Genomic DNA, 21,406 nt, shown 5'->3' with positions numbered 1-21,406 from the left:
GCCTTTTATGCAACCCATCCAATGAGTTTACAGCGTCTGAAAGCACCGGGGCTTCCATGAATTGCTCTATGAATTGCACGACTAATTGAAACCATTGAGAATAGGGATAAAGAATGACGGACAATATGGCGGCACGTCATTTTGTGACGTTGGTGAGTAGGGTCTATAGCTGCAGGCTATGCACTTGGTAGCCAAATGAATCGGTCACCAAAGACCACAATGGACAGCGATCTCTAATATGAACATTGAATGGGATTAAATTTGTTATGTACACTTAGCGATCCAATACAGTCCAACTTTGTACATATATTACCACGCGCTGGCGCAACGTGAGAATTAGAATGCTACGTTAGCAATGGGATGCTAACGTGCTACGAGCTACAAACAACAATATAAACTAGTAACACAAGCACAAGCATCACATATATGATTTCAGTATACGTGGCGAACGTTACAACTTACTTATCACCGACGCACACGGTTATTTATGCGAATGCAGGCACATTAATACTCGGCCGAGGACGAACTTTCTTCCCTCAACCGCGGTCTTTTTAAGAATACGCTGCACATGCGCAGCAACACAGTTGTCCCAAAGCGAGGCAGCTCGCTGTCCAGCCCTCACAGCAGGGAATTCATAACAGTATCTATATTAGCTATATTAGCCTACCATCAAAATGACTAAGTTGACTACAAATACATCATGAGCCTTAATGATTAAATTATTTTCCCTGCAGTGCATCCTATAGAGCACAGGTGTCAAACCATTCCAGAAAGGGCCAAGTGGGTGCAGGTTTGCTTTCCAACCAATGAAGAGGACACCTTTTCACCAATCAGATCTTTTACATGTGAAATCAGTTAAACTTTGTCAGGTGCTGCTTGTTTCAGTAGGAAGTTCATTGGTTAAACTCTCTGCACGGTATCGGTTGGAACAAAATCCAGCACCCATTTGGCCCTCTCTGGAATCGGTTTGGCACCTGTGCTATAGAGCATCCTACGCACCACATGACATCTCTTTTGTACAATGCCGCCTCAAGTTTATTACAGTATTAATGAGTTAGAAAAATGTTTGCTTTGTGTCAAAACCAAAAATGTATGCAGTAAAGTTATCATTACCTATACAGCTGACTCCCCCTGTTAAGCCATGTTAATTTACAAAATAAAACACAGGGTTAAATTAAATCTAAATTCACTAACACCCCAATTTACTTTATTATTGTACATCCACCCAAATGTGTCTTAATGCATGCAAAGATTTGAGTAGACTAAGGGAGATCATGTTACACCTCTGTGTTCATCAATGATTGAAATAACAAGGATAGATAGAACTAGATGAAACTAGACGGACGGATGGACGGACGGACGGACAGACAGTTGAACCATTTAAATTGACAATTCATGGGAATGGGCGTCCAAACAAACAACACAGAGGTAAAAACGAACAAAAAGAGGTAAAAAGGAACATTATAAGGATGGGCAGATAATCTGGCACTAACTTGTAAAGCAGGTGGGAATATTTGCACCGTCATTTCCACCGTCGAATGTATGTTTGGCACATGCACTGTAATACTGATGCTGCATTCGTGTGTTATTGGATCAATAAAAAAAATAAGAATCTTTATTACAAGATGGCTATGAAAAGCGTTAAACAGTCACTGAATTTGTCATTTATCGTTGGAGCATTAAAATAGGCTACTATCCTTTATAGCATCCATGTTTTATCCCATATTACGCCATCAGAATAATTTTCCAACTTGGGAACTCAGATCTCCCAACATACATGAATGCAGCATATCTCCCGAAGGTGCTTCACAAAAGTGTCAACTGATATGCCTGTCACAGCCCAAGTTACATGGATAAATTACCATATTATGGAGCCATGTGCAGATTGTGTATATAGCGTGAATAGGGTAATATGATCATATTAAATAGGCACATTCTGTAGATTATGCTATTTAGACTTAAAACTGCAAATGTTTTTTTTTTTTTTTTCTCGGTGAAATGTATACTTGGGCACTGCAGATCAATACTAAGGCACGTGCCCCAGTGAAATATGTCTGGCGACGCCCATGGCAGTGGCCATTACAATTCAACACTAGCCACGTTTACATGCTGACTTTTATTCATACCGATTCAAATCATTCCGAATGGAAATTTCACATCAGCTGTTTACATGTCAGTTCATCTATTCCGATCCAGCGTTTACATGTGTCTGCCTTTATTCCGAAAGGACGTTTGACAACTGCCGTCTGACATGCGCAGATTAATCAAAACAAAGCGTCACGTTGCAATACATGGAGATCGATTGTCAGATCAGCTGCTGTTTTAACTTTTCGAGTGGAAACAAAACTTCAGAATGATACGCCGTTCATTTAAAAAGTTGTGTGGGTGCGCTGTGCGTGTGCTTGGAAGCCATGTTGCAAGTGACGTTACTTACGTCACCAAGTGACGTCACCACGTCAGTACGGAGCATGTGCAGAAAGAACGCAACCAGACACCATTCCGTTTCCCTGTTTACATGATATAATTTTACTTCTAATCGGTTTGGGAAAAGGAATATTCCACCCCTGTGAATCGGAATGAAATTCCATTCGGTTTGGGCCTGTTCATTCCGAATGAGGTGTTTATATGGAACACATTTATTCGGTTTGAACAAATATTCCGATTGTAATTGGAATATTTGGCCCCATGTAAACGTGGCAACTGATAGGCCATCAGCCAAGGCAGGAAAATATGTCTAGAAATACAACGTCGTTCCACATATTGGAGGACGAACCGGACACAGTATTACTTGAATGTACAATATTATATGTATTCTACTACCAAAATTTCTTCACACGTATACCCCCAAAATTTTTGCATGCTGACATTAAAAGGTGCCTTTGTTCTGGAAGTGGAATAGGCACACCTAGTGGTCATTTGATATTACCCCGCCAAATCACAATGTCAGGTTGGCACGGGAAACATCCAACCTGGATACGGTGAAACGGGGGTTTGGAAACGTTGAAGATGTTTTCTATCAAACGCTTTAAGAAATTTTGTCAGAGTGCCTCAAAGTGCATGGCTTCAGCTCACGAGCGGACTAGTACAGGAAATGCTGGCTTTTATTTTCATTTATCCACATTTTTTTTTTTTTCAATTTTATTAAACAAGGTAATTTCCATTGGTATGCACATTATAAAGGTGTTATCCATCCCTTTAGCCATTTGTGTGTGTGTCGGGGAGGGGGGGTTGAGATAGAGAGAGAGAAAGAGAATGAGAATGTGCACTCACATTTATTTAGATGTTATCTTTTCACCTGTTCCCACAACCCACAGAAGCAACCATTGTGTATTGACGCAGAGCAACTAAAGATCTACACAGGTATTATGTGTCAGTTGAAATTGTATCGCATAAAGATATTGTTGTAGCAGGCTTTTGGGGAGGCGGAAGGAAAGAGAAGAGTTACAGCCTTTCTTTCCACACCTGGAAATTATGCCCCTCTTACCGTTTTACAGGAGGATGTTTCCAATCACTCATGAATGTGAGACTTGTCGACTTAAGAATAGGCATTCCCTCTCCACTTTCTTTCCATTTCGCACCCACTTATTTATTTATTTTGTAGTTTTGTGTATGTGCATGCACAAGAGAGAGAGAAAACTTGATAATTAACATCTATCAATTACGCAATTAGTTTTGGACTCGCGTCGAGTTGACGGGTTACTACAGCCCCTTTCGGACATACGCTGAACTCAGGTTAAGCATAGACTTCATAATGTATTGATGGGACATAGGGCGCAAGGCCGATAAATAGGGGGCCTGCATTGTTGGAGAGGCCGTCAAAGCTGACGTGAAATCACAGACATAGAGTTTTTTTTCCGTTGAAAATTCTTGTGAATAAATGCTTAAGTCCCTGAATTCTTTATAGATATGGACGTTTTTTTCACAACCTTTCAAAATGCATGCATGGTACGCAAAATATGATAATTACCTTGAATCCTCGAACAAATCAGTCCTGGGACGATCATTCCTGTTTGTATGCGATACGGCTTTCGTACTTTTTCAAAAGAAATCGTTAGATCGCTGCATGCGTGTGTTTGTGAATAGCTCCCCCCTAACCCTTCCCCTAACCCTAACCCCCCTACTTGAAGGCGAGGCACAGTGCATGACCAATCTGACCCGTCAATACCATTATGAGTCTATGGTTTAAGTTAAAATAAGTACAATTAATGTAACAAATCGGGTCACGTGTATGCTTCAGGTTGCAATATTGATGTGTTGAGTGCTGTCTTTTTTGGGCTGTCCCTGACTGAAGTGAGAGAGGGAAGGGGTTAAGAGTTGGTAAGTCATTTCATTGTCGTGCTCCGTGCTTTTGATTGCAAATATAGCATTGAAAATCCAAAGGGTGCTTTCACACTGGCACTGTTTGGACCATTTTAAACGGACCAGAGTTCTTTTTCTCAGATAGTACACTTCGTTTTGTAATTGTCAACGTGCATCCGAACTTGAGTTCGGAAAATAACAAACGGACTCTGGTCCGCTCAAAAATCGTGGGTCTAGGTACACTTTAAGCGCACACAGCTTTGGTTGTGAATGCAACCGAAGTAGCGTGCACTTCCATCCATCCATCCATTATCTTCCGCTTATTCCGGGGTCGGGTCGCGGGGGCAGCAGCTTCAGCAGGGAAGCCCAAACTTCCCTCTCCCCAGCCACTTCAGCCAGCTCCTCCGGCGGGATTCCAAGACGTTCCCAGGCCAGCCGAGCGACATAGTCTCTCCAGCGTGTCCTGGGTCGACCCCGGGGCCTCCCGCCGGTGGGACATGTCCGGAACACCTCTCCAGGGAGGCGTCCAGGAGGCATCCGAACCAGATGCCCGAGCCACCTCAACTGGCTCCTCTCAACGCGGAGGAGTAGCGGCTCGACACCAAGCCCCTCCCGGATGACCGAGCTTCTCACCCGATCTCTAAGGGAGAGCCCGGACACCCTGCGGAGGAAACTCATTTTGGCCGCTTGTATCCGGGATCTTGTTCTTTCGGTCACGACCCACAGCTCGTGACCATAGGTGAGGGTAGGAACGTAGATCGACCGGTAAATCGAGAGCTTCGCCTTTTGGCTCAGCTCCTTCTTCACCACAACGGACGGGTGCAGAGTCCGCATCACTGCAGACGCTGCACCGATCCGCCTGTCAATCTCCCGCTCCCTCCTACCCTCACTCGTGAACAAGACCCCAAGATACTTAAACTCCTCCACTTGGGGCAGGATCTCATCCCCGACCCGGAGAGGGCATGCCACCCTTTTCCGGCTGAGGACCATGGTCTCGGATTTGGAGGTGCTGATCTTCATCCCAACCGCTTCACACTCGGCTGCAAAACCACCCCAGTGAGAGTTGGAGGTCACGGCTTGATTAAGCCAACAGCACCACATCATCTGCAAAAAGCAGAGATGAGATGCTGAGGCCACCAAACCGGACCCCCTCAACGCTTCGGCTGCGCCTAGAAATTCTGTCCATATAAATTATGAACAGAATCGGTGACAAAGGGCAGCCTTGGCCTTGAGTAGCGTGCACTTTTGCTACTTTATGTGCAGTGTTACAGCATGGAGCTATGATGTGACACTACGTGACACTACAAGCAGGGCATCATTGGAAGCGGAAGTACAGCGCACACACTATTCAAAATCAACAATGGCAAGATGACAGGCGATTAACCATGGCCAAATGTTGTTGTGCTGTGCTGCTGTTGTTGTTGCATTTGATACACATAATAAGGTTCTAATGTGGCGGTTGTGCTTTGCATTATGTAAACCTCTCGAGGCGGCCGTTTTGTCAATCTCGCTCTCCTGGAAGTGGCGACAATTTGACAGTCCAAAAATTCACGAAAGTTACAGCGATCTCGCGCCTGTGTGGCTTGGGGTAACACACGGTTCCCTTTCATGGTTAATTTTCCTCTATACACTCCGAAAGTTCGGTTGGCGCAATGTGAAGGCTTAACCTTTTCCACAAGTCATTTGCAAGTGTTGCAAGGTAGCTCTCCAACCGGACACTGGTCCTCTTGGTATAATGTGAAGGCACCCTAACTCTCAATCCACTTCTCAGCAACCATGGTAAGTACATCATATTGTTTTTATATTTTAATGTATTTTGACGAACATTTCTATTTTAAAAGTGAAAATACTTAGTCATATTTCAAAATGTGTTTGTCTTCAACCCGTTTTCGTCAAATTTCGTCTAGCTTTACGCTGACACATACTCAAAATGTTTTCGTCTGCATTATTAAAAGTTTTTAATCCAAAAACTAATTAAGGTTTTCAACAATGTGGAACGAACATTGACAGGCGAGAACAAATTGTAACGTCTACAAGGACAACGCCAACTTGGTGATGATAATATACACTCAGCAGGAAAACAGTAAATTATTTTCCATTAATCATACCCACCTGGACACCACTAACTTCACGTAACAAAAGCCCAAGAGCTTAAGATGATGCTCACCACGTTAAATGCTAATGCTAACGAGAACGCAAATGCTATGTTAACTATAGATCGACCGATATGGGTTTTTCAGGACCGATATTGATTATTAGTAGCATTCGTTACATTATGTTTTAGTCTCCCAATTCATGGTCATAGCTCGTTATTATCTTGTAATCGTCACGAAAAAATGGTTCATCGACGAAATATTTTTGTTATAGTCGTTGTTGATGAAAAGAGCAATGGCGGAATGTAAAGTGCTTCTTGTAGATCGTTCAATTTCTGAAGTTTTTTCACGAGTGTGACGAGAAGAGCCATCGTTCAATCAGCAACAATGTATTTTTTGAAGGTTCCTCCCATGAAAAATGTCTCAATTGGGTCCATCCCATATTTACATGTGTAATACATTCGTAGTGGATATATGGAAAAATCTATGTCGTGTGCTAGGTTATGAAGATCCAGAAAGTCACTCAAAATTATAAATACTTTTTCAATAATTAGTCAGGCTCTTATCATGTAGGTTTGGTATTTCCTTCCTATATTTATTTACTAGTTGTAGGGCATTTTGAAAGTACTCTTTATACTTAGAAGCACCAATAAAGCTATTAAATATTGTAGCTCCACTCTTTCTTTGGCACAGTCATTAATGGTGTTGATGTTTGTTTTTGAAGATAAGTAATCTATCGTCTTTGATCACGAAATCACTGTCTCGACACAGCAGATTAAAAATGAACCAAGAATCCCAAGCAATACACAGGTGATGTTAGTTGGAAAATGTAGCTTCACAAAACCTGTCCCAAAGTGACTTCTCGGTCTGAATATCACCGTGTTCAGATTTCACTGTCGAGAGCATCTCTCAGCCAACTTTTGGCACTCATCTGATGGAGTTGAGTCACTGACGAATGCAAGAGGTACCTTACCTTAAATTAACTACCACAGTTGACAGAATAAAGCATCATGTTCTATGAGAGAGTCTGATTGACTGGCTTGTGCTGCAGGGATTTCTTGAGGAAACACAAGTCATTCAAAGGAGCATCATTAGTACCACCATGAAGCTTCTTACTCTGATTTTTGGTAGTAATGGTTCCAGGTAGGAAAGAACTGATCTTGCGTATTAGAAGAACTATTTTCACAGAATACAGCAGTTAGGCCTTCACTCTGGGCTAATGCAATGCACCACATTGCTTGAGACTGTGTAACTGAGGCCATCTAACAAGCACAGTTCTGAGAAATCCTTGTAATCATCATGTTGATGTTGTGTAGAAACTGCTGAAAGCTGAAAAGCTTCACATCTCCATTTCTGCACAAGAGCCTTTGTGTCATCCAAATATGAACCTGCATCGAAAGGTGACACTTCAGGTGATTTATAAAATGTCCTGGTCCGAGAATATCTCTCCGAAGATCACCTCACTAACATGATGTTGACATGCAGCCAAAAGTAACGGACGTCCTAATCACCATTTGAGACAAACAGAAGCAATGCTAATCTTTCAGGCACCACAAATGGCTTTCTAATACTGCTGTATCTTGGGGCAAAGAAAAACATTTGTACACTGGTATCTCGAGATACAAAAGATTTGGAACATGAAACATTATTTTTAATGGAATATTTTTTTTATTTTTTTTTTATTTTTTTTTCCATATTACGAAATATTATTCATCATATGAAAGATAATACAAACTGTAATAGACAATTCCCGCTCGGAGCAATGAAATAATTACTTACAAACTACCACGTGCCGTGGTCCCATGGGCAATCCCATTGCATGCTGGGTATAGTAGGTGTATCTCCAAATGCCACTACGTTTGACTATAAATGTAAACAAAAATATACCGTATTTTTCGGATTATAAATCACACCCGAGTATAAGTCGCACCAGCCATAAAATGCCCAACGAAGAGGAAAAAAACATATATAAGTCACACCGGAGTATAAGTCACATTTTGGGGGGGAATTTAATTGATAAGATCCAACACATAGAACAGATATGTCATCTTGAAAGGCAATTTAAAATAAAAATACAGTACAGAACAACATGCTGAATAAGTGTACAGGATTATAATGTTACATGATGCATGAACAACGAAATGCGAACTTGGCCGGTATGTTAATGTAACATAGCTATTAAGAGTTATTCAGATAACCATAGCTTAAGAACATGCTAATAAGTTTACCAAACCATCAGTGTCACTCCAAAACACCAAAATAACATGTGAAATGATATAATAATGTGTTAATAATTTCACACATAAGTCGCTCCAGAGTATAAATCGCAACCCCAGCCAAACTATGAAAAAAACTGCGACTTATGGTCAGAAAAATACGGTACCCACCAGAATGTGCTTGCTACAAAAAGCTCATGTATATGAAACAAAATAATTGTAATAATAACTTACAAGTGATGCTTCATCAAGGAACAAACAGAAAAATGAAATATCAAGCAATGGCTGCCAAAGTTAGCTCTGTGCATTCCTGGCCCACATGGTGCCCCGGCCGACAAGACGCTTTGGAAAGGATTACAAAAATATAGACAGGCAATTAGAGGACTTGACAGCAAATTTAATGTGGTGTTTTTAGTAGAGCTTGGAACGAATTATGCGATGTATACATAAAATACAATTCATTGTACAAAAAAAAAACAATGATACAAAAGTTACTCCGAAATGAATTTCCTCCACTGTATTAGAGTGGCCTCCATCCATTTCCATAGGTCACGTCATGTCAATGTGGGAGTAAATACTAGCCGATCTGCATTTATACAGATGAACTGTGTGTACGACTTTCAACTGAATAAGAGAATGCATCAGACAAAGCAAAGATGAGAGAATTTTCCTCAAAACCTATCCTGTCGGCTGCTCCTATCACAATTTTAAATTCCTGCTCTAAATATTTGTTTTATCTTGGACATGGACAGGGAATTTAATGTCAACATCACAGAGATTCCCAATTTTTTTTGGACGGATGAAAGACAGCTCATCAAATACATAATTGCGAGGTTTGTATGGATACCCTAAAACAGAGTTTCAAATTAAGTGCCTTGCATGCAAATATCTACAAAATTAGAGGCAGGTAAACTATATTTTTCAGACAGCTGTTGGAAGGAAGCAAACTTATTTTCTATATAAATGTCTCCGAAATTCTTCAACCCCCTGTCATATGAAACGTGGAATCCTGCCATGCAGGACGTAAAAATGTATTCAGTAAGTTAATCTGAAATTATATTTGATTACAACAGTGTGTGTGTGTGTGTGTGTGTGTGTGTGTGTGTGTGTGTGTGTGTGTGTGTGTGTGTGTGTGTGTGTGTGCTGTGCATGCATGCATGCTTGTCTCAGTGCAGATGGCGTCCCACCACCTCAGGGAAGGCAGAGATAAGGGCTGAGGTAAGATGGCAGCAGACACTGGGGAGACAGACTGACTGTAAGTGAGTCACTATGAAGAGAATTACAGACTTATAACCTTGTTGGTCTATGAAGTAATAGAGAAAAAAAAACAAAAGTGGATACACTATGGGGATGTCATCATTAAATCATAATTCTGAGTCAATAGGAAAAATACTTTACCATTCTTTCCAAACACAATCCATACAAATATATTAAATATTGTCCTATATTTAACCCATGGCACAATTCCTCTCTCTCCATTTAATTTATTCAATAACACTTATGGCTCATTTTGCCTAACATGGCAAATTTTGACTCAAACAGCTATATGTCTTTTTTTGTGTGTGTGAGGGTGTGAAATATTAAGTAGCACACTGAAGCCACACATTGATAAGCATCTCTTCCATTACTTGCTTGCTTTGAGAGGAAGGTCAAAAGGAAAATAATCAGACAGAGAGGAATCACTTACAGTTGCAAGAAATAGTATGTGAACCCTTCGGGAATACTTGAATTTCTCCTTAAATTGGTCATAAAATATGTTTTGATCATCACATCACTAGATAAAAGTGTTTTTTTTTGGCAGTGCTTTTAATTTTCGTCTTAGTCTTTTGGACGGAAATACTATTTAGTCTTGGTCTAGTCATTTCAAAATGTGTTCGTAATCGTCTAGTTTTGATCAATGAAAACTAACAAATTTCATCTGCTTTTAGTCAACAATTACTCAAAATTCAAATGTTTTAGTCCAAAAATGAATACATAAATACAGTGATACCTCGACATACGACCGTATTGACATACTACCCTTTCAACATCCGACATCTGACTCGCAGTGTTGTTAATAATGACGGTAGAGTATAACTGCGTTTCTAACGGCGTTATTTTTCTCAGCAGTGAGCATAGGCGGATTTTCAGGGGGCCGAAAAGTGTCTTTGCATGTAATTGAATTCCCTATACAGTATATGATTTCAAAATTAAAAATTTCCGGTAAAATATTGTCTATAAAAGTTGTAAAGCAATAAAAAAAACACACACACACACAAATGAATTAAATGAACAAAAAAAGATATTTTTATAATGGGTCAAAATTATTTTTTGAACAGATTATGTGACTAGCACCTTAGATGGTCATTTGCTTTGCTTAGCCAAAACCATCTGAGGACCGAAGAGGCAAGCTGGATATACCTAATTTTTTTCAAACCAAAGCTTTTAAAAGGGACAACAACTACTGAGCAAGAACCAAGGATTGAAAATGTGGACCATGAAATGCTAGAGACCACCGACAAAATGGTTTCAATTTGCCCCACTAAAGACGCTAATTGTACAACAGAGCCACCACCGGCCAATGTCGTTACCCCCATCAGAAACTGTGTCCCCTGGCCGCGGGAGCGCACACACACACACATTAGCTATGAGTTATGTCGACTTAAACAATTAATTGAAGCCAGAAAAGAACCACAGTTATATATATTTTGGACAATGGTGTTTATTAAACTGGAGAAACTCAATACAGGACTTGAATTACAGTAATAACAGTGATAGGTCATCCTACGAGTAAAACTGTGAAACATGGCCTTCTTCACGTTCAGTATGTAGTGTATGTTATGTTATACGACAGAAATAAAAAAAAATATGCATGTGCCATGTTTTAAACACTCGTAGATAACTACATCACCAAAACACGGAACTCAAGCAAATCAGTGCAGCACAATTGCTCAGCCCAGGGCATACAATTTTTGACCTCAGTAACTACATTGGCAAGACACCGACGGGCGTACAATATCCAATGGATGACGATCTTGGCGAAAAGTATACTGTACCCTGAGCAGCCAGATTTGGAATTCCCCTCAAGAATGATGGGAAACAAAAAAAAACGTTCACTTTCAACTTATTATTATAAATATTCTTGTAAGTTAATGTTATTGCTGACACTGCGTTTCAGGGTCATCAACATGTTGTGCCCCCCCTGCCCCAAAAGTCAAATCTGCCTATGGTAGTGAGTTATCTAATTAATTACTTTTCTCATTTTTGCAATGCTGTTACCGTTACCGAGGATGTGAAGGGGGGCATTACTACAATTTAGTTGAATGAAATGCAAGTTGTCAGATTTTGTCACACATCTGCCTGCCTGCCTGCCTGCTCTGCTTGGCTGGATGTTTGGCTAGGTGGCTTGGAGCATTAGCATAGCATTAGCAGTCTCTTTAGCATTAGCATTTAGCGTGGCGAAAGTCATCTTAAACTCTCGGGCAACTTTTTTTTCAACATACGGTTTGTAGCGTCCAGGCGGGTACAATTCATTGAAAATAATGTACTGTTTTCCTTCTGAGTGTGTATTATCATCTCCAAGTTGGTGTTGTCCTTGTAGATGCTACAGTATAATAATAGTTTTTTTAAATGACCAAAAATAGTCACTTGCTCTTAACTTTTCTTGAATGATATATCCATGAACCTTGAGTGATGTTTTTTTAACAACTAGAGCAAAGACAGGAGAGGCAGGAGATTCAGAACCTCACTTGCATAATAAAAAATATATCTATATATATTAGGGGTTCGACAATACACGCAAGTCACGGTTCAGTACGTACTGCGGTACGAGGTGATGGTCCGGTGCGGGTTCAGTACAACAGTGTGTGTAAAAAAGTGTGTATAACGTTGCACTCTTATATAGGTGAAATTAAGGAAAAAAAAAAAAAAAAAAGGAAAACGTGTGAACTACTTTTTTGGGGGGAATGAAAAAAATCAGTTCAGTTAGTTAATATAAACATATTTGATGTGAAAGATGTTATAGAATGTATAATGTAATCACGTGTAGAACCTGAAACGTAACGTCAGTTACTTTGCACTTTTTCATGACAATAGCGTAACAATGATGAGCTAAAAATGTGTCTTCGGAGAATAAAACATGATGAGACGAATGGCAGTTTTCGTATGACGAGACGACAAAATGACGAAAATGTGACAATTTTTCTGTCATCTGTTCACAATGTGTCAGCCACCTACTATACAAGAGTGCGCAGAACCCATCTGAAAATCGCTGCTCTCTCTGTTGGTTTTTATTGGTCAGTATCTTGTTCATCTGCTTTATCTTGCATGTACTCGTGTTGCTGCCTCTACTACTGAATTATGGTATAGTTGCACAGTGCTTGTTGGTTTTGCTGGAGGCATGAAAATGAAAATATCCAATTCACAAACAGTTATGTGCTCTAAAATGTAGTGGAGTAAAAAGTACCACTTAATATTTGTACTCAAGAAAAGTACAGATACACAAAAATGTACTTCAGTACAGTAACAGAGTACTTTTACTTCATTACAATCCACCACTGAGCATACCCACCAAACCATTGATGCTAACAACCTGCTGCCTCCAACTACAGGTATGCACCACCTGCCATCAAAGCGCCACTTGCATCCAAAGACAGATTTTTAGCCTTTGTTTTAGTCCCCCAGACGGTTATCCTGTATAGTTTTAAAACTCACAAATATGCCAGATTATTTTATAATCTATAATACAAAATGTTACTTTATAAGATTATCTTCAAGTTTGAGGTATGATAAGGGAGGAATGGTCCCTTTAACAGTGTCTAAAGCTGCGTTCACATCAAAATTAAACTGTCGCGCTACAATGCTGTGCACCCGCTATTGCCATCACCAAAAGCAGTTTAGTGTTCAAAAAGACCTAACCCGCGAAACAAAAAAAACGTCCTGAATGGCTGCTTTATCAATGTCACTGAAATCAGTCGCAAAAAGGTTAATCCAAGCCATCCTTTTGCTGCACCAACATTTATCAGACGGCATTGAGGTTGCGGAGCCTATTCGATCAAAACGGCAAGATCCCGTTGCGTTAGAGGCACATTGCCGGTGAACAGGCCGCCTGTCGCTGTTCAGTGCCAAATTACATTGACTTTGAATGGGAAACCATCGCGCGACGAGGATTTAAACTTGGCTGGTGAGTTCAATGCTTAAAATGGGTCGGGTCTAACAAAATTAAGCCACATTTAAATGGAAACGGTCTGAAGCAAAAATACAACAGTGGCAATTTGTCGAGGAAATGTGTCATACAACCAAACAATATTGACTCGGATAGTTTAGCTACTTCGGAGGCCAGAAACTAACAAATAACTGACAAACTGCAAGGAATCTATTGAAACCAACTCCACCGACTAATTAAACCCACACTAACTCAACGATTAAGCCTAATTTTAAAAAATCTGAACTTCCCCTTTAATGTATGGAAAAGCTTTATGCCGTTACTGCTTGAGAATGCTTCTCCTGATTAGTTTGAATTCATTTTTCTGTAAATTACCAAATAAAATGACTTCAGAATTCATTCTACTGCTAACCATTTTTATTTACATCCTCAATTAGGACTATTGAGACTTTTCCATACGTAGCCATGCAAGCAAAGCCATTTCATTACTTCTATCATGCATCACCAATACCTTGTGTATTCTGGATCATAAGCAAATCCTTTATATCTTCACGCTGTGGTGTATCCATCACTTTGGTAGAAGTGAATCTTTGTCTCATCACTATGGTGGGGCATCAAGCATTGACGGGATCTGGGACTACCACTCCAGTTCTCCCAGAACCGTTCAATTTTTAAAATTTCGATTCAGAGTTTCGATGCCCCGACCGTCGACCAGAAAAAATAGTTGCCGAACACCACAAAGAAGCCACATGAAGACTAGCTCCGTTATGAGCAAATGAAATGAAGCTTAGCACAAAAACGTGTTGCTTCGCTTCACATAACTGACAACAAAGTAACAGTATAAACACACCGAAATGATATCAGATCCTCTGTTAAAAAACGTGAAAACTTAGAGATTTTGTTTTATCAAGAGTTCCCAACGATGTGTAGCGCAGAGGCGGTGTGTAGCGTCTGTACACCTCAAGGACTCTTTTCCAACTAAAGTAATACGTTGTTTTTGCCTGCTGCTTTCAGTAAGTCACCACTAGGGGAAGCCAAGCGCACATAGCAAAACCAAAGAAAAACTGTAGAGTCCAGAGTTACAATAGGGACATCTTGTGGACGGATGAATAATATATCAGTTAAGAATGAAATCAAACTTAGAAAGTAGTCAACTTAAAACACTCCCCGCCTGACATCTGCATGATCTCAGCCCTTAACTAACTTGTAGAAATACCACCTAAAACAAACTATGCAATACAATAAATGCCTGCAGCATAAGACACTCTACAACATAGGCAAAAGAATGTGTGTAAATGTTTTCTCCGTGAGCTTTTGAAAAATAAACCTCTTTGTGAAAGTACACGGCTGTGGAAAGAAACTTCATCATGTTCAAGTTCGAAGACTGATATTTATATACAAGTTAAAAATAGCCCTGCGAGAAATTCATAGCAAAGTTAATTGAAAGTTCATATAATTTAAAAAATAATAGAGAAGCTAAGAAATTACCGGTAACATAACTTATGCAATTTTTGTGACTCTGCTTATTAAAAGAATTGTAATCAAGAATCATTTGGAACCGGAATCAAAACGTGGACTCAAAACTGTTCGAATTCAAACAATGCCCAACCCTACTCATCAGTCCCAAAAACGTTGTTCCAAAACCTTTGTAACTCATCAATTTGGCCTTCTTATTCTTTTTACAGATGAGTGATGTGCATCCTGTTAAATGGCCTTCTCTCAAAGTCTACTTCAAACAGAAGATTTTGATACCTTCACCTTTGGAGGTTGGTAGTGTGATGCCTTTGAGTGTTTGCCTTTAATGTTTGTTTAAAGCTCTCACAATGTTTCTGTCATTAATTGCTTTTGAGACCTTAGTAACTTCTGTTGAGCATGACTGATTTTTATGTACGTGTGTGTGTGTCTTTTAGAAATAGCAATGGAGAAACAAAAATTATGAATTTTCTTACCTGGAACTGCGTCCACGTTAGTCTGTCCTGGATGATCAGCAAACGGACCTGATGACCCAGGCATGCTGACTGGATCAGAACGCAAGGACTGCATCCTAAAAATTCCCAAACAAATTCTAAATTGTATATTGATTCCATTAAGCATAAAGAGTTAAGCCTCAAATGATCACACCCTGACCATATTTGTGACCTGCAATAGCAAAATGAGATAAAATGCAAACATGATTTGTGGGTGACAAATTTTGGAAATGACATTTCCTCATTAAACATTCCATAAACAAAGTTACATGATCATGAAATAAACATCTCATCAACATCTTTGTTAAAAAACTTGCATTTTTTTAAAAGCAAGATGTCAGTTATTTCAAAATATAGCGCAACAATCCTTCATTTCCCGAACATTTTGGTAAACATCCACTGGGGAATCCCCAATTAATGAAGATTGGCTTTTACCAATTTTAATAACTCTAGGTCCCTATGAACTAAAATTTCCAGGGAATACATTAAGGTGGGCATAGAATTCATAATGTATTGACAGGACACGGGGTGCGGGGCTGATTCATAGGGGTCCTAGCTCCATCAAAGCTGACCGAATTGAAACACAGACAAAGAGCTTTTTCCATTGAAAATTCTTGTCAATAAATGCCAAAATCCCTGAATTCTTAATAGATATGGACATATAAAAGTTTTGATTCTTGGTCAAAAGCAACAAAGAAAACCGTGCAGGTAGCATTTATTTTATGTAAATATTGCGAGGTATGAGGCTAGTCAGTAAGGAAATTAGCAGCCGCCATATGTAAAGAAAGAGCTTTTCCGTTGAAAATTCTTGTGAATAAATGCTTTGAATTCTTTATAGATATGGACGTAAAACAGTCATAATTCTTGGTTGAAAGATAAAAAAAAAAACAAAAAAAAACAACAACAAAAACTTGCAGGTAGCATTTATTTGACGTAAATATTGCGAACTACAGTATGAGGCTAGTCAGTAAGCAAATTAGCTGCCACTATATCACGGACAAAGATCTTGTTCCGTTGAAAATTCTTGTGAATAAATGCTTAAATCCCTGTATTCTTTACAGATATGGATGTAAAACAGTCTTGATTCTTGGTTAAAAGAAATAAAAAAAAATGTGCAGTTAATATTTATTTTACGTAAATATTGCAAACTATGATGCTAGTCAGTAAGCAAATTAGCGGCCGCCATAAGTAAACAAAGAGCTTTATCCGTTGAAAATTCTTGTGAATAAATGATTGAATCCCTGAATGGTATATAGATATGGAGGTAAAACCAGGGGTGAAAGTGGCTAGAATTTCTTGCCGGAACTCCCCGACGTGAAGGTTGTCACAGAGCCAGAAATGTATTTTTCTTTCTTTTTTGGGGGGTGGAGGAGGGGGGAAACCTCCTAAAACTACTGAAATGCAAAGAAAACTGTGATTTGCAAAATAAAAGTTATCAAAAACAGCAATAACCCCAACCTCCATCTCCTAATTTTTAGTTTCCCTCATTTCCTCACATACTAAATGCCAAATCTCAATTTTAACTACTTAAGAACATAGGATGTATCATGTGTATGGATTTATATTAAAATTGAAATTAATGTAAACATTTACTTTTTTTTTTTTTTTTTTTAATAAAATTTAGGTAACATACAGTCAGGAAAATAAGTACAACTAACATATATTATGCAGAGTGAAATGAAATATATTTTGAAGATCGCGCAAACATTTTTTTAAATCATAAGGAAATGAATAAGTAGCCTAACATAAATGAACAAATATAGGTCCAAAGTGCACATTGACAGCTAGGATGTTCTGATCCTCCCCATCAGAGCAAATAAAACTAAATATGATAAATAAGCCTCCTCATCTCTTTCCTTGCTTTTAAAGATTTGATCCATTTTATATTGCATTACCCTTTTTTGTCGCATCAATTCAACAACTTTTTTTTTTTTTTTGCTTTCCCAGACATTATGTACATTTGAACCAATCAGAGCTAACTATCTCTGCTGATTACATGTCAGTATGTCAGCCAATTGAACAGATAAATGAGTCCAGCTGTTTTGCTTTGCTGCATGCATTTGCAAATTGACGTGCCCCATCACTGTCAGACTTAGATAACTGCAGCAGCTGGGGAAACCTCCATGCCGTCCGTGGAATAAAATAAATAATAAATATTGGTGGAAACGGATTATGCTACACAAGCACTTTTTTATGCTTGTTGTTAACACTTGTGTATGTAAATCTGATGTAGGTAGATTGTTTCCTTCTTGGAGGTGAAATGCATGTGTGGCGGCTTAGCATTTTTTAGCGTTTTGACAGTTGCCGTCATATTTTCGTAATCAAAGCACCGTGTACCGGAACAGCATTCCGGCCCTGAATCTTATACCGGAACTGTGTTCCGGCCCTGAATCTTATATCGGAACTGTGTTCCTGACCGTTCTGGCCCACTTTCACCCCTGGATAAAACAGACTCGATTCTTCGTTAAAAGCAAAAAAAAGTGTGCTGGTAGCATTCATTTTACATAAATATTGCAAACTATGAGGCTAGTCAGTAGCCGCCATATCACAGACAAAGAGGTTTTTCTGTTGAAACTTTTAGTGAATAAATGCTTAAATCCCTGAATTCTTTATAGATATGGACACGAAACAGTCTCGATTCTTGGTTAAAAGCGAAAAAAGAAAAAAAAGAAAAAGAACGTGCAGGTAGCATTTATTTTACGTAAATATTGCAAACTATGAGGCTAGTCAGTAAGGAAATTAGTAGCCGCCATATGTAAACAAAGAGTTTTTTCCGTTGAAAATACTTGTGAATAAATGCTTAAATCCCTGAATTCTTTATAGATATGGACGTAAAATAGTCTCGATTCTAGGTCAAAAGCAAACGTACGTAAGGCCAATGCTGCAGCGGCTAATTTCTCCACATTGATTTCTTCCACAATGTGAAAGAAATCAATGACCGAAATCAGTGACCGACTGCTAATAAATGAAGCGGAGTGTGGTACGGCCCCCTTTGGGAAGGCGTGACGCAGTGAATGGCGAATGTGTCACATCAATACATTATGAAGTCTGTGAGGTGGGTAACACTTTATTTGACAGCGGAGTCATACAACTAGTTAGCCCCCCAGCGAGCCCCGTGCAGCCGGGGGAAAATTAAGGACGGATTTGTGACTGTACGGGGGAAGCGCAGTGGTAAACGCACAACCTTAGCGCACCAGCAGCTTCACGTCAGCAATAGGTTTGCCCCCCTCAGCGACACACCGGCTGAACCAGACACTCTCGTAATTGGAAGCTCCATAGTTGGAGACGTGAAGCACCCGGCGGTGTCTGTCAGGTGTTACCCAGGGGCCAGAATCGGTGACATCGAAGGAAACCTCAGGCTCTTAAAGCAGAGTAGGAAGAGGTTCCGCCGTATCGTGATTCACGCAGGCGGTAACGACGCCCGGCGGAGACAGTCTGAGGTGCTTAAATTAAACGTAGCCTCGGTGTGTAAACTTGCTAAGTCGATGGCGGACACCGTAGTTTTCTCTGGTCCTCTGCCTAATTTGGTCAATGATGAGATGTACTCTAGATTCTCATCATTTAACCGCTGGTTGTCTAGATGGTGCCCAGAAAACGATATAGTCTTTGTTGATAACTGGCACGCGTTTTGGGGCAAGTCCGGGCTCATGCGCCGAGACGGCATTCATCCGACTTGGGACGGTGCTGCTCTCTTAACTCGAAATTTGGCCGCCAAACTAAGTCTCCCAAAGTGACACTTCAGAGTGGGGGCCCGGGCGCAGTGTTGTAGTGTAAAACACAACTCTGTTAGTAGTGACCACTCGCCTCTTTCCGAGCTGTCACAAATCCAAAATTCAGGACAGAAGATAGAGACTGTGTCCGTGCCTCGTATAGTGAACAGGGGAAAACAGAGTACTATAGGAATGAGACCAAAGAATTTAATACATATAGCCCCTGATAGCAGTGAAAATAAAATAGCTCTTAATAAATATATAAAATGCGGATTATTAAACATCAGGTCAATCTCGCCCAAATCTCTGTTAGTTAATGACTTAATTGGGGATTATAATATTCATATTTTGGCCCTGACTGAAACTTGGCTTCAGCAGGATGACTTTGTTAGACTTAATGAATCCACACCCCCAAGTCACGTGAATTTTCACACAGCTAGAAGCACGGGCCGTGGAGGGGGGGTGGCAGTAATATCACACTCTTGTTTAGGTATGAGCCCAAAGAGTAAATCTAATTACATTTATAACTCCTTTGAAAGCCTAGCACTATCAATTATAGACGCTAACTGGAAGAACCAAAAACCAGTTCTTTTCATAGTGGTTTACCGTCCCCCTGGTCCCTACTCACAGTTTTTGTTAGATTTCTCTGACTTTTTATCTAGTATTTTGCTAAGCTGGGATAGAATTATAATTGGAGGGGATTTTAATATACATGTTGACGATGAAGGTGACTCCCTTGGTAAGGCCTTTAATGACCTACTAGATGGGACTGGCTTCATTCAAAATGTAAATAAACCAACTCATAGTCACAAGCACACCCTGGACTTGATTTTAACCTACGGTACGGAGATTAGTGATCTTAGTGTCCATCCTCACAACCCCGTACTGTCTGATCATTTTCTAATTACCTTTCAGTTTGTGCTTCAAGATAATCCGCCACTAGTGACTAGAACTCAGATGAAAAGGACATTAGGTGATCGCTCTGTTTCAGAGTATAAACAGATAATTCAGCCTATATTTGCCTCCATGTCATCTAATTATGAAGGAATAATGTCCGGCCTTGCTGTTAATGACGAGTTTGTTGATCGTGTTATGTTTACGCTTCGTACTACCCTCGATGTCGTCGCTCCCTCCAAAGTTTGTCAAGCCGAGACGAGCCTCTCCCTGGTATAATGCTGAAACACGCTCTCTTAAACAATCGACACGTAAATTAGAAAGACTTTGGCGCCGTTCCAACACAGAGCACACCCTCTCTGCCTGGAAACACAGCTTAGTGACATATAAGCAGGCCTTGCGTACGGCTAAAACCAGATATTACTCATCCTTAATAGAGGAAAACAAAAATAATCCTAGGTTTCTGTTCAGCACTGTAGCAAGGCTGACAAACAGTCACAGCTCAATAGAACCTTATATCCCAACCACCCTTAGCTGTGATGACTTCCTAAAATTTTTTAACAATAAAATCGCAACTATTAGAAATAAAATAAATGAATCACTTCCAGTTATTAGATCTGATAAAGTGACAAAGAATTCGGAATCTCCTATAAACCCCTCTAAAATATTAAATAACTTCACCACTGTAGACCAAATTGATGTAATTTCAATTATAATGTCCTCCAAACCATCAACGTGCCTCCTCGACCCAATCCCAACCAAACTTTTTAAAGAGACCCTGCCTCTAACTATTGACACTATCTTAAATATAATAAATACCTCATTAGTTACTGGCTACGTGCCGCAGTCCTTTAAATATGCAGTTATTAAACCGCTCTTGAAAAAACCTACTCTTGATCCTGAAATTTTGGCCAATTATAGACCTATTTCTAACTTACCATTTCTCTCCAAAGTCCTTGAAAGAGTGGTAATTAAACAGCTCTGTCAGCACCTACAGGACAATAGTTTATTTGAACAGTTCCAGTCTGGCTTTCGAGCTCATCATAGCACTGAAACCGCATTAGTTAAAGTAACTAATGACTTG

At 39.7% G+C, this 21,406-nt stretch overlaps 2 protein-coding genes across 10 annotated transcripts in view; one reads left to right on the top strand and one right to left on the bottom strand.

Moving 5' to 3' along the window:
- Positions 1 to 20,703, top strand: part of LOC130917874 (uncharacterized) — a 111,587-nt gene extending 90,884 nt beyond the window's left edge. The window contains exons 2-4 of the mRNA XM_057839619.1: positions 9,784 to 9,826; positions 15,437 to 15,517; positions 15,662 to 20,703. Coding sequence (XP_057695602.1) covers positions 19,621 to 20,601 — 981 coding nt within the window. The 5' untranslated portion in view covers positions 9,784 to 9,826; positions 15,437 to 15,517; positions 15,662 to 19,620 and the 3' untranslated portion in view covers positions 20,602 to 20,703. The remainder of the gene's footprint in view (positions 1 to 9,783; positions 9,827 to 15,436; positions 15,518 to 15,661) is intronic.
- Positions 1 to 21,406, bottom strand: part of bcas3 (BCAS3 microtubule associated cell migration factor) — a 525,512-nt gene that overhangs the window by 304,933 nt on the left and 199,173 nt on the right. For 7 of the 9 annotated variants that reach the window (XM_057839609.1, XM_057839610.1, XM_057839618.1 and 4 more), the window contains exon 22: positions 15,701 to 15,795. In XM_057839609.1, the coding sequence (XP_057695592.1) occupies positions 15,701 to 15,795 (95 nt within the window). Of the gene's footprint in view, positions 1 to 8,052; positions 9,845 to 15,700; positions 15,796 to 21,406 lie in introns of those variants that run through there. The other 2 variants (XM_057839611.1, XM_057839616.1) reach the window with 2 other exon arrangements.

Source organism: Corythoichthys intestinalis, chromosome 6, assembly GCF_030265065.1.
Source record: "Corythoichthys intestinalis isolate RoL2023-P3 chromosome 6, ASM3026506v1, whole genome shotgun sequence".
NCBI lineage: Eukaryota > Metazoa > Chordata > Actinopteri > Syngnathiformes > Syngnathidae > Corythoichthys > Corythoichthys intestinalis.
Note: the sequence above shows the minus strand (reverse complement) of the source record. Positions and strands in the feature narration are given on the sequence as shown.